This window comes from Dryobates pubescens, chromosome 22 (genome assembly GCF_014839835.1).
Source record: "Dryobates pubescens isolate bDryPub1 chromosome 22, bDryPub1.pri, whole genome shotgun sequence".
Taxonomy (NCBI): domain Eukaryota; kingdom Metazoa; phylum Chordata; class Aves; order Piciformes; family Picidae; genus Dryobates; species Dryobates pubescens.
Window position 1 is genome coordinate 7,325,066 of NC_071633.1, and position 13,476 is coordinate 7,338,541.

Consider the following 13,476-nt stretch of genomic DNA (forward strand, 5'->3'; position numbering starts at 1 on the left):
TTTATTTTTTCCTTATAATAAGTGCAGTATTTCTTCAAAATAAAAATGTGTGTTTTAAGAGGTGTGGATATATAAAATGTGTATTTATACTCTGGGTAGGTTCAAAATAGTTCAGACAATAAAACACAAAATGAGTTTAAAGGAGTGTGGGCAGTGTCTGAAATGTGATATACTTTTTTCCCCCTTTTTTTTTTTTTTCCAAATTATAATTCTATTTATTTAATTTTCTTACACAGTGCTATGAAAGCAATTTCAAAACCAGTCAGACTATGGCCTGTGAAAGGATAATACAAAAGGACTGGTACAAAATCCTGGGTGCAAAGCCATCAGACAGTCCAGCAGAACTGAAAAAGAAGTACCAAAAACTGGCTTTACTAGTAAGTCTGCCTTTGGTATTTAAGCTATACAAAAGTAACTTTTATAAACCAATAAGATGACTGCAAGTTTGGGGGCTACATTTTGGTATAAACATGATTAATCAGAGTATGTTTATAATACCAGTTCACTGTGGCTGGTTTAGGTTTGAAATAAACACCTGGAGTTTGAGTTGTTATATTTCGCACATAGGGGTTGTTGGTCTTCTGCTTCCATATGTCTCACAGCTTTGCTAAACATTCATGAATGAACTGAGCCAAATATTTGTTCATCAAGTGCTGTATAATCAGACACCAAGTCAAGAGGTGATTGTTTGCAGCACATAGTCACAAAATTTGCTAATTAATACTTGTGGTATTTACTGCTGTGCATGCAGTTATGGAGTGCTGAATGCAACCTTTGAATAAATAAAGACCAGATGGAAAGAGCAAAATGTTCTTCCTGATAGTCTGCAGTAATAGCATAAAAAATGTATAGGAGGAAAATATGTTAGTGTCAATTCTATTTGAAAGTGTCTGGTGCATTTTTCTGGCATCATGGTTTTGGTCATGCATTAAAACTTCTGGTTCTGTAAATTCTCTTACTCATTCCTGTCCTCCTGGTATAGGCATATAAGAATCTCAGAGCTTTACTGGATTACTTTGTGTGACTCGTGGTTCTTCTGTTTCATTCTTTCTCCTAAGTTGCATTTTTTTGTTCAAAAGTTACTTTGGCTCAGCTTTGAGTAAAATAGGATGCTTTTTTTTTTTGGTACTGCTGATCATTTTCAACATAGAATTGTCAGGGTAGCAAAATTCCTGCATTTCCTGAAAAACAGCAGTCTGCAGAAGGAGGAAGATGAGCAGAACTCATCTTTCATATACTCCTTTGGGTAGCTGTTAACTAGGCTGGCAGTGTTGACAGGGCATTAGAGAGCTAGTGCATGGCTAAGTCTTGCTTGGTTTGAGGTGTCAGAAGAAGTTGGAATTGTTGAGTGAGGGAAAGAGAATGCTAATCAGTGAAAGACAGAGTTTTATTAGAGTTGAATTAAATTAACAGCTTGGGTTTGGGACTTGTTAATTTGTTTTGTGCTGTGGTTTTAAAATTTTATTCCTAGCCCCTGTGCAAACAGTTTTAAAGGTCATTTCATCAGTATGTTCCACATTGGCACATTTTGATACTTTTCAGCTGAATTTGCTAAGCAATGCAGCTGTACATCTGCTCCTTCTGGGTACTTCCTGCTAACTTACTTCTTTGACACTGATCTGTGAACTGAGAGTCATAAGTTTCAACACTTTAGAAGATGTTTGCATGCAGATAAAGGGCATAAATCCTTTGGTCCTCACTATTAAACATTAGAAGAATGAATGTAGTCAAGCTTTTTGTAAACCAAGCTTCTTATTCTTAATAGAAATGATGGTTTTCCTGTTTTACTGAACTACTAGTAAAATGTGACTAAAATATTAATAATGGTCTATTTGTCCTTAATGAAAACATTAGGACTGCAGTGTAAAATACCTTTGCTGTTTGGGGTAGGGTGTTATTTAAACTGAATGCTGTCATGCAATTGATATATCTCTTTCAGTGTATAACAACAGAAGTAAAATCCTGTGTAAAGTATTGTTCAGTGCTACTTGCCACAGAACTGAACCCACACAGTGCCTTTCCTGTATGGATTTTATTTAAATGAAACTGACCTATGTGTTACAGCACTGTGCTGTAATGTAATTATTTTGAAATGCACAAAATGAGGATTGTGGGTGCTTACAACTGTTTACCTGTAGCTATAAAAGATGAAAACACTGTTTTAATATACCAGCTTTTCTTTAGAATCTATTTCCAAACTAATTGGTTCATGCTCTTTTTTTGAAGTCTGTGATAAATACTAGAGAAAAAAAAAAAAACTTCCCCCCTCACCTTTTGGTGTTTGCCTCAGGGTTCTTTTGCTATCTCTCTGACTAAAAAGTCATGCAGATTTTTACTCGTAGGTGTTTTCTCCAAGACAGCTCTGCTGCTTGTCTCTTGTTGTTACCATATGTCCTGTTCTTTTAGCTGAGTTGTTACAGACTCAACTTATTTTTCCACTTGCTAATACACCATCTAGCATGGTCAATCCAAAGTCTGTAAAAGCATGGTGGTAATAAAGCCAATTATTTGTATGCACTTTAAAATCTTATTAGCTAGAGGAGTGACTGGAGACTACACCATATACCTTCACTAAACGGTGTTCATACAGTTTTGAATCACAGCATGAATGTTATTGTCACAGATGTTGAGTCCAACAAGTTCCATGGTTAAAAAAGTTGCTAGTTGCTCTTGAGAGCAAAGTCCAGCATAGCATGTTAATAGTCTCTGTGATTTAAGAAATCCATGACTATGGACTTCTGAATATTAGTGGAATATAAAGGGGAGTTGTTGTCATTGTATGTTTGTCCTGTCCTGATGCTATTTATTCCCCAGGCATTCGCTGTGTTAGCACAAAGCATGGTATGGGATGGACCTCTCATCTTGCCTGTTGTGCCCCATTTACATGAAATAACTCCTTTGCTCCCTGAGTAAAGCTTATACTTGGAGCTCTTGATAGCTTCAAAGTAATTTTGTTGGAGGTTCTGGTAGAAGTAGTGGTAGTGTGGGCAGAGAAGTGGTCTACGTGGAAGTGTTTTATATACTGTGGTAGTGGTCAGTTCTCAGAGAAACGCCAATTTAGAAGCTGGAGTAGCCGATGAAGGCAAATGTGAATCTCTTATTAAAAGATTTCATGACAAATTATATGGAAAAGGTGCCTGGTTTGTGTAGCAGCAGAAGTTAACCTCCTGAAGAATTTGTACTGTGCTAAATACCTTAAAATCTGGCAGTTTATAAAGCACCTTGCATCTTAGATACCAATTGCAATTAGTATGACATTTATTCTGTAATTGTGAATATTCTGATCACAGGTGTTGGTTAGCATCAAGCTTAGTAGATGGTGGAGTTTCTTTTTTAAAATAATTTTGCCTTTAAAATAAAATGGCAAGCATCTGAGTCCAGGCCTCCTTCAAACGATCCCCAGTGCTTCACGTTGAGCATTTGCTTTTTGCCATCTGCTATTTTCTGTTTGTCAACACATGTATGCTTAGCATCTTGAACGAACAGGCAGATGTAAATTTCCAAAGCTAAAAAGAGTTGGGGATCTTGCCATATGCCATCCAAAGGAGAACTATGTTTGTAGTTAAATCTCAGGACTGACCTTAATAAAAAGCAGTGCACATGGAAAAATGGTCAAATTGTGGAGTTATGAGAATGATTTCATACAGGCAAAGTAGCTTAAAGCTGATTACTTTTTTTTAATATAACTTGTTTTGATCAATCCTACCAAACTAATGATGGAAAACATTAATGACCCATAACATATAAAACTGTGGATATGCTCTCTACTAGAGTGAACACATTCTCTTACCATTTTGTCATATTTTACTTTACTGTACTGACTTTTTCATATGGTCAGGTCACAAGATGTTTCAGTGAATTATTTTCAGTGAATTATTTTGCTAAAGGTAATGGCAGTCTCATCTTTAGTATTAATTTGATACAGAAAAATGCATAGATTTGGCCTTAAAATAGTGCTTTTTTCTTTTTAAACCCTTTTTTTTAACCTTCTAAGTGTTTTAAGTAAAAGTTCTTATTTATATAATTTCCTTGCAGGTAAAGGAAACTTAAATTTTTATTTTACTGAATTCTTGTGTATTTGTGTGGCTCTGATTCCTGCATCATCTTGACACTTTATTATTGCAGCAATGGATAGCAGCTGACGATGACAGACCTTTAGGCACAGGATGTGTGCCAATGACACTGTTAGGAGTATTCTGTTTTCAAAACAAAATCAAACTTCTGTGTATGCTGGTTCATATTCTGGTATCTTCTCTAATGCAGTGCTGCAGTCAGTAATCCTGAAAGAAAAGTAATAAAGAAATCTGTCTGTTGTAAGCAGCATAGCTCAGTGCAGAGAGTCTTTGGTTTACTGTTCTAAGTTGATGCTGAAGTGTTTTCTGAAGCACAAAAGTCTTGCAGTTTGGAAACTGGAAAGCACAACAAACATCAAGAATGTCAAAGTAGAAGAAGTTTCGTCTTTAATCTTCTGTCTTGGGAACATGCTGATGTGTTTGAGGTACTTGGGATGCATGTGACCTTTTTATGCACAGTTATATATGTAGTAGTTTCAACAAGAACATTTCTTAAATGGCTGAACAGGTTTTATACTCTGTATTTAGTTTTTCAAGGAATCCCTACAGCTTTTAGGAAGGACAGTGATGACATTCTGCTTCTGGATGGGTATAAAATTAACAGAGGATGAAATTAGATTAATGGAAATAGGATATTGGGGGGGGGAATGCTATCATGTTATTTGCACAATTTTTACATCTCCTTTTGGTCTAACACTTTATGGTCAAAGAATGAGTTGCCAGACTGTTTTCAAATTTTCACATAGCTTCTCTGTATCTCAAAACTGTTTTTTTTACAGGGAATAAAGTCACCAAACACAAGCTTTGTCTAGCTGAAAATCAGATGTCTGTTCCTGTTGATGCTGATGATATTATAGGATACCTTTCATCTGGAAAAAAATTATTGTGCAGGAAAATTATATGCTGCTGTTACAATGTGTGCCCTAATCTTAAATAAAATCCATGTAATTTGAGGAGGGAGTATGCAGGAAGCTCCTATTTTTAATATGGTAAGGAAATAAAATGTGCCATTTAACACACAGTGTTAGAAAGATTATCTTTGTATCAGAAGGGGTGGTGTGTGTATAGAAATACAAATGAAGTGTTAAGCAGTTCAGTTAATCTCTTTGAAAGAGTAGAAAATTTGAAAACAGAGCATTGGGCATAGGTGAGAATGGCTCTCAGCACCAGCAACAATAAAAAGTGGCATTAAAAAAATTAATGAAGCAAACTAACTTCAAGAAGAGATTATTCTGTTGAGTTTGTGTAAAGGAAAGGCATTTCTGGACAGAAAAAAAAACAACCCAACCTGTTGAATCTTAGATTTATGTACACATTAAATTCTTCAATCACCAGAAGTGCAGAGTGTATTTAGAGTAGAATAAATCAGGTTGGAAGAGACCTTCAAGATCATCGCATCCAACCCATCATCCAACACCATCTAATCAACTAAACCATGGCATATTTGTATAACAAAAAGTTAAAGATCTGCTTCCACAACTCTTGTGCTTAAAGTTTGTTCCTGACTGAATTCAGTGTTACTCCTGAAAGCACCTGCCTACTGAGGAACTTCTTTTCATGCTGAGTTTAAGTTGAGAATTTGAGTCTTTAAAATCAAAACACTTAGAGCTTTGTATCAGAAGTCTAAATGAGGAGTTTTCATCATGAAAATCATGTGTGTAGTCCTTTTAAATGTTTTTTGTAGTTTGTTTGTTTGAGTAGCAGCATACTTGTTACAGAAACTTAACAGGTCATCATCCTTGGCTAGCTCTAGTTTCAGCTTATAGAAAATGGATTTTGTAGTTCGATATAGTATAACCTGAACAAGTTCGGTACAGCCTGGTTGTAGCTTGACTGAAGTTAATTTTAATTGCAGCAGAGAGCAAGATAAGTCACTAAACTTAATACAAAGGACTGGTGTTTTGACACTAGGTAGTTTTGAGTTGTTCTCCACATCTAATTTATTATTTAGGACTTTAATGAAATGCAAGGGGGAGTGTTTACAAGGTGTGGCTTGAAAAATTTGTTAGATTGTGTAGCATATAATGAACTCAGTGTTGCAGAACTCACTAGTTCAAACAGCTTGGTTAGACAGATCATGATCATGCTGAGGTTCCTGCTGCTGTGAGCTAAGAGGTTTAGTTTGATTCATCCACTTGGTGGTTTTGGTGGTGGTGGTTGTTTCATTTTGTTTTTCTTATACCAGAAGAGGTCATTATGACATCCAGTAGTAAGTCAGAAGAACAAGTATTTACTCTGGCAATGATCCTGGTGCAGTAATGGGAACTTCTATCAATCTGAACAAGTTTGGAGCCAGAAGGCAGATGTCCTGGAGGTGCACGATGCTGCCACCCCCAGTGGTACAGAGTGCCGCATCCCAGCCAAAGATCCTGCTTGCTCAGAATCGTGTGAAGTTGTAATGCTGGGGCAGTTTGGCCTGGGGCCTTACATGCTCTCCTTAGGCTAACTGGCCACTGGGAGCCAGGGTTATATGTAATGAGCAGCTGGCTGATCAAATGAAATGCAGTCATTAACCAATTAGTGTGCTGACTGGTCAACAACCAGCTGGAAGACGTATTCTAGATACATCCTATACAAGAGTGGGCTGGGAAAGGTATCCTGACTTTGAAAAGGGCTTGGGCAAGAGAGGTCATGGGTATAGGTGAAGAGAAAAAGGATGTTGTCAGGTATTACAGTAGGAAAAGGGGTGAGAGGGTTGGTGTGCAGTGCCCCTTTGTTGGAGGTGGGTATTTACCATATCTCAGTTGATATGGAACAGTGTCTCACTTACTACTTTGTAATATTTTTTTATTGTTTTCTAAAGGCACGGGTGAATTTTAACAAGTGGATGGTGTGAACATCCCTATAGCAGAAATTTCTTTTTAACTTTAACATAGAATGTGAGAAAATCACAAAACAAGCCAGCAATATATTGCTTATCCAGGTAGTTCAGCCAGCTGTTAGTTTGGAAAATGATTGCTGAATGTAATCTGTTTGAGTTATTGTCCGTAGTTTATGATGAGCAGCTTCTGATAGTGCAGCTTCTGTAGTTTTAAGATGCATAACTAAGAGCAGAATGGGCATTAGGGAATTGGAATGTAAAATACAGCTAATGTGTGTTTGGCTTTTAATTTCATTTATGCTTTGCAACCAAACAGTGTCCTGAGGTAATATGAAATTAAAATTCTGATTAAAAATAATCTGAAGTACTGTCTTATTAAGTTCTGTAAAGATGTTTCTTCTTAATATTTGCAAGTGGTCTTTCAGCACTTTTGAAGACAACACTGATTTCTGTTGCAGTGTGCTTTTTATCTAATTTCTGAAGTGAGACATCTGAAATAAAAATCAGGTAGTGAAAGATGTTAATTAAAGCACAAAGAGGGAAGCTACAAAGACCAGCATAATGTTTTCACATAAGTTAATGTTCTGATTGCTGTGATTTTTCTGATGTTAGAGCAACTTGGAGTTGTTCAACACTTTCATATCAGATTGTCTGCATCTGAAAGCTTTTAAGCATTGGCTCAATTATTTAAAGAAGCTATAATCCTGGAACCTGAGTTGGAAGGATAATAAATGTTAAAGGTAGAATGAAACATTTGCAGTAACTGTGTTTATGTAAGGAACTCTTACTGCTATTGAATGAAACTGACCACAATTGTACTGAATGTGAAATCACTATTGTAGTATGATGTAGTAACCTATAAAACTTAGTGGCTTGTGGACTTGGGGTGGGTTTTTTTGTGTGTCTCTTGGTTTAGAGGTTTAAATAAATTAAAATATATAATATGATTATTATGGAAACTTGAAGCAAGACATTCCCTCTTTCTTTCTTGCTGTCATCTTTAAACCCTTTAGAGTCAGAAAAATCATGATCTGAATGTCATAACTCTCTCACCCTCCATCTTCCTCTTGCCTCAATGTATCATGAATGGTGTCTTATCTCCCATTGTGCTCAAATACTCAGCAGACATGAGGTCATTTGAACTGATTTAGTGTAGCATTGAAATGAGAGGTGTCTTGTAGGACACTTTGTAGCTAGCTGGTGGTGTTATACCAAGAAAGTTTAGCTTTTCTGTTGTAGTTTGCCAGTCATTTGGATACCTTCTCTGTCATTTCATTTTTAGTACATTAAAAAGTAATGGTTTAAGGCTGAAAAGTCAGTAAGTCAGGTGTTTCAGAAACTTTACCTATTGTTAGACCAAATAAATAAAACAATAATGAGGAAACTCAGAGCTTGTGTTCTTTGGATTTATGACCTAAGAATGTCAGAGAAAGCAGAGATGAACTTTTCTGAGGGGATTGGACGTGGTGCTTGGTGCTGTGGTTTAGTCATGAGGTCTGTGGTGACAGGTTGGACTTGATGATCTTTGAGGTCTCTTCCAACCTTAGTGATTGTGAGTAGCATCTTATTTCAAGAAAATAAAAATGTTTAGCTAAGATGAAATACTGACTAATTAGTTGTTTGAGGAGAGGCTGAACAAGAGCTCCTCTTGAAGAGGTACTTGCCTTCTGTCAGAGCATGGCAGCAATCCAGTATTAGTTCCTACAGCTACGGAAGGGCAGAGCTAAATAGGGGCTTGGTAGGATTCTCTGTTTCTCTCTGGCTGGGTTGATATAGTACAACATGTTTAGTAATAGATCTCTGAAGTTAAGTCACTTCTTAAAAGGTGGGTGGTTTCTTTATAGGTTTGCATCTGAATGTTTTCTAAACCAAGCACTTAAATTCTGTAATTATTTAGCTCTGTGTGTCCGTTTCTAAAGTTCAGCTAAGGCCTAAGCTGTTATTTCAAGATCACAAATGGTTTCATATACTGTGGAACTTCTTTATTGCTTCTAGAGGGAGAGAGAAAGCTGAAAGCATTCTTTTCAAAAAACTAAACCACCTGCAACTTCTGAAGTGTTATTATGCAAGTGTTATAGTTATGGTCACTAAGATATTTTTTTTAACAGAATTCCTCATTTCAGTTGCCTTCCACAGTGACTTCTGCAGCTCAAATGCTTTAAGGACTTTATTTTGCACTGTGCTTAAATCTGACCTCTTGAAGTGACTGCTTGGTTTCAGATATTCCAAAAGAATTTGCAAGTTAATGGTATGCTTTGGTTTGGAATACCATTTTAGGGATGGGGAGACCAAAACAAAAAACTTTGCTTTCTTCTGAGTAGTTCTTAGGAAATCATGGGGTGTCAAAGTAGTTGACTTTCTAAGCATGCAGAAGGTATTCACCTTACCAGTCACAGTGCCAGCTGAAGCCTACTGCCCCTAACTGCCTGTCCCTGCCCTTTTGCCAGATGTTACTCAGATAGGAAATAGCATCCTGTGGGTTTTTCTTCATCCACTACTGTGCATGTCAGCTGGAAAAGTTCATGCCTATTTCTTCAGCAGTTTAAGCAACCCTGGTTGTTTGTTGTTACTCATTTGGGTGTTTTTCTTTAAGAAACACAATACAGGATTCTGGCATTTACTTGTATGTGAAAATGGCATTTGCCTGAACTAGTTTATTAACAGATTGTGTAACTGATATTATTATATGACTAGGACCACATTAACTTGGCCTAAGCAACAGAATATAATTTAATGTGCTGTTTAACAGCATAAATTTTGATCACAGGGGCCTGAAATTTAAAAGCAGTTTTTACAATTCCCTTTATACTTTTTTACCTTTACACTCCTATAAACTTAAAAATGTTTTATTTCTTTCTCTTTCCTTTTGGTAGTGTATTTGGGGTTGCTTGAGGGGTTTTTTTGGTTGGTCTTGGGTTGGGAGGGGAGGGCAGTCCAAGAGGTGGGGTTTTTTGGGGGGAGGAGTCAGTACTGCTTTATTTTCTCCTCCTGTGTAGTTCAGTTTCATTTCATTTTTCATTAGAGATTACTTCTGAATGCAGGACCAGCTCTGCAATGACAGGACTTCTAGAAGCAGCATCAAACTGAAAGTGATCATTATTTCCAGAGAAGCTGGAAGTTGAAGTCCGTAAAAAGTGTAGTTGGAATTACAGTAGCAATGCTGCTGCAGTTAAATGTATAAAGCAAGTATGCACAAGATGGGGAGCTTGGCAGCAAACAGCAAGTGTAGAGGAGGAAAATCAAATTCAGATGGTTCTCATCTTAAATTCATGCCCTATTTGGTGAAAAGATGACAAGTTTCCAGTGAGTAATAGAATTGTTCAAATAATGGTCAGAAGTTAAAGTTATTAACCTGTGTGATTTAAATGTGAAAGAGGAGGGTATGGTGAAGTTCTTGGCTGAATCAGAGAGAAGGTTGATAGGTTTAAAGTATGATTGAGCAAGATAACTTAAAAGGGAAGAAATCTGCAGTAATTATCAAGATTTTGGACTGATTGTATTGTCCTCACAATTGTTACTATTACTGAATGCCTTTATTTGCTGTGTTCATTTTAGCTTAACTTTTCTGGTTGGTTTTAAAAGAAAGCAAGTTGTTGTCTATGGGTGATTTCTTTTAAAATTATTCATTGGGTGATGAATAACTGAAATGTTACCAGAAAATTCCTTTTTCCTGCTGTGTGTTGTCTTCATGATGTTTTGCTGTCAATACCCTGAGTTACAGCAATATAATTTCCTTATAGTAGCAGCTACAGCAGCAATAACAGCTGAAATATTTCTATCTTGATGGCTCTTACTTGTCTCAAGCGAAGCTGGAGGTCTGCTGTGCTGTATGTTGTGTATAGCAGAGATACTTTTTCTAGCCTGAAGGCATGGAAAAGGTTAATAATCTGTGTAAAACATGCAAGCAGTTGAATATTGTGTGGGAAGCTCGGTTTGATGCTTGCATGATTTCTGATGATGGTAGTTGGTGAGGAGGAAAAAAAGGGACTGGAATGGACACAGCTTTCACCAGCTAGTTGATCACTGAGCAGTGTTAGGAAAATGGATGAAGTATGAGAGATTAGAGGAAAAATGAAATTTAGATTTCCTCAAATTAGGGACATTTCCTAACAATAGGAATAACCTTAGAGGTGGACAGTAGAGGCTGTAATCAGTGTCACAGCAGTTAAGAAGATCAGGTAGGAAAAGGCTAAACTTGTTAAAAAGCTTAAAGATTGTTTGTGTTGGGGGGGGTTGAAGTAATGAATCAAGAAGATAAATTCCTTGCTCTTGTCAAGCTGTCTTTGGATAGATATCCTTTGGGGGAGTTTAAATCTCTGTATGAAAAGATTGAATGTCACAAGGAACTTCACTTTTCATTTTCTCCTCTTTGCCAGTAGAAAAAGCAGGCTGCTTCCACATTCCCTGCTAACTTCTGCCAATTGAGTGAGCGTGTTGAAAAGATTGATTTGTGGGCCAGGAAGGCAAGTTTAAGACCTGGAATCATTCTTTTCATGGAAGTGAAGAAGTTACACGTTTCTGAGAGAGGGCTTTGAAGTCATTTTATTTTGTGCTGTTTTAACATAAGCCCACACATCTTCTTTCCCACCACTCCTTCCCCCCCCCCCCCCCCCCCCCCCCCCCAAATACTTGGCACATGAAGCTTTTCAATACTGAAACCTGCTAGTTGGTTAGCACAGGGATAGCTTAAAAATATGTAACCAAGAGTGGAAGCTGATTTAGTCAATGCATTCGCTGTTTTGAGTGTCCCAGTGAAATGCAAGTGTTACATTCTTGATGGGTTTTTTTTTTTGCAGCTGAAATACAGGTCCTGTGTTTAGCTCACTGAACAAACATTCCTGTTACAGCCTTTGTGTGCAGTGAGAGAAATGATCTCATCAGTTACATTTCGGAAACCTGCACAGAAATGAGGCAGATACTTAATAATAAAACTTTTTCTGTTCACTTCGGTCTATTTGCCTCGTCCTGCTAGCGTGGTGCAGAGAAACAATGCAATGGTTGTGATGTAGCCTCCCGGAAAGCATTAGGTGGCAGCAGTGCGTTGTATTTGGCAGCTGGTTTGTCGTTGGTTTGATCCTCTGCAATCCTTGCAGTGTAATAAATGGAGAGAGCGTGTATTTTATTTCGTACAGGGCTTTATAAAACGCTGATTTATGGTTGTTCTGACTGTCTGTGACTGCAAGGGCAGCTGTTGTTTGGAGTCTTGTATACTTAGGTGGGATTAGCGCGCTGTAGCCTTTGCAGAATATTCATGACTTCTGCTACGCAGTCTCTGACAGTGATAATATTAACTGCAAATATTCTGATGAGAAGTATGCTGTTAATGGCTAAGTGAGTTCACTTTTGCAGCTTTTATTTGTTCATAAGCTGTTACCACTTCTAAATTTAATACAGCCTGTTAGATGAAATATGATTTTTTTTGCTCATGTTTGCTTTTTTTTCCCCCTTAGATAAAAACAAACTTGGCCTCAAGAGAATGTTGGTAGAAACATAATTAACCTTTCAGCATAGCAGTGATCTTAGACAAGTGTGACCCTTTTGGAAGTGTGTTTTCCCTTCATTCTTGTTTCTCACAGGTAAAGTATCTTGAGGAGTTTGGAACTGGTGTTGCATTGTATTAATTGGGCAGGATGATCAATTAATAGAAGAGGAGCAAGAAAGTGTTGACAGAACATGGTATCTAATTAGTACCTGATGAACCATGTAGGTCACAGAGCGCAGAGTGTAATATTGCTTCAGGGTAGCTCCTATACAAGACCTTTATATGTAAAACAGGCCTACAGAAAAGCTAAAAAGAGAATATTTCAGCATAGTTCCAGTGAAGGAAATCTTCATTACTGGAAAAAAATCCACTTTCCACTGTAAACTTGGAGAAAGCTTGGGCATACTTCACAGAAGGAGCTTGTGTCATCGTGTCAAGCCTGTGTTTTGTACAAGTCTTGCTGTTAAAAATCATGTAGCCTTTTGTTTGCTTAGTTGTTTGGTTTGTTTGATGTAAGAGGTGATCTACAAATTATGGATATAGCTTAAACAGGGGGTTTTAAATAAAATTATGTAGTTTTTCTTCCCACTTTCTTGGAGCAGTAAGGAAGAAATAGTAGGGCAGGAAGATTTCTTGGCTTGTGATAAAATGGCTAGCAAAATCGGTTTAAGAGCAGAGAGCACCACATTAAGGCTTCACCCTAACTGGTTTTCTATCACTTCTTAGTTAGTAATAGCTCTGTACCTGAAAATCAAGTAATTTTGAATTGAAAAGTACTTTGAGTCCAGCAAGGTAGCGCTGCTAGAATTCTGTAGTTACTGATTATTAGGGGGTCTTTGTTCATTTCTATAAATGCACTGGTAACTGATTCATTCAGAAATTCTTCCTCCTGTGACAGGAGAAAAGTTTAATGTCAACACCTTTAAAACATTATTTTTTTTCCAAGGTATTTTTTTGTGATTTGGTTTGTGGTTTGTTTTTTTTTCTCTTGCAGTTTGTTTGTTTTACAAAAATAAACCACTTCCTGTTTTGGAATACTTTTATGGAATAAGTCACATTATTTGTAAAATAAACTGAAGTGGTTTGGTGGTGTTTTGGTT

The 13,476-nt window shown here is 37.0% G+C and overlaps 1 protein-coding gene across 1 annotated transcript in view; it reads left to right on the forward strand.

Moving 5' to 3' along the window:
- Positions 1 to 238: 238 nt before the first annotated feature.
- Positions 239 to 13,476, forward strand: part of DNAJC24 (DnaJ heat shock protein family (Hsp40) member C24) — a 31,406-nt gene continuing 18,168 nt past the window's right edge. The window contains exon 1 of the mRNA XM_009901338.2: positions 239 to 377. Coding sequence (XP_009899640.1) covers positions 270 to 377 — 108 coding nt within the window. The 5' untranslated portion in view covers positions 239 to 269. The remainder of the gene's footprint in view (positions 378 to 13,476) is intronic.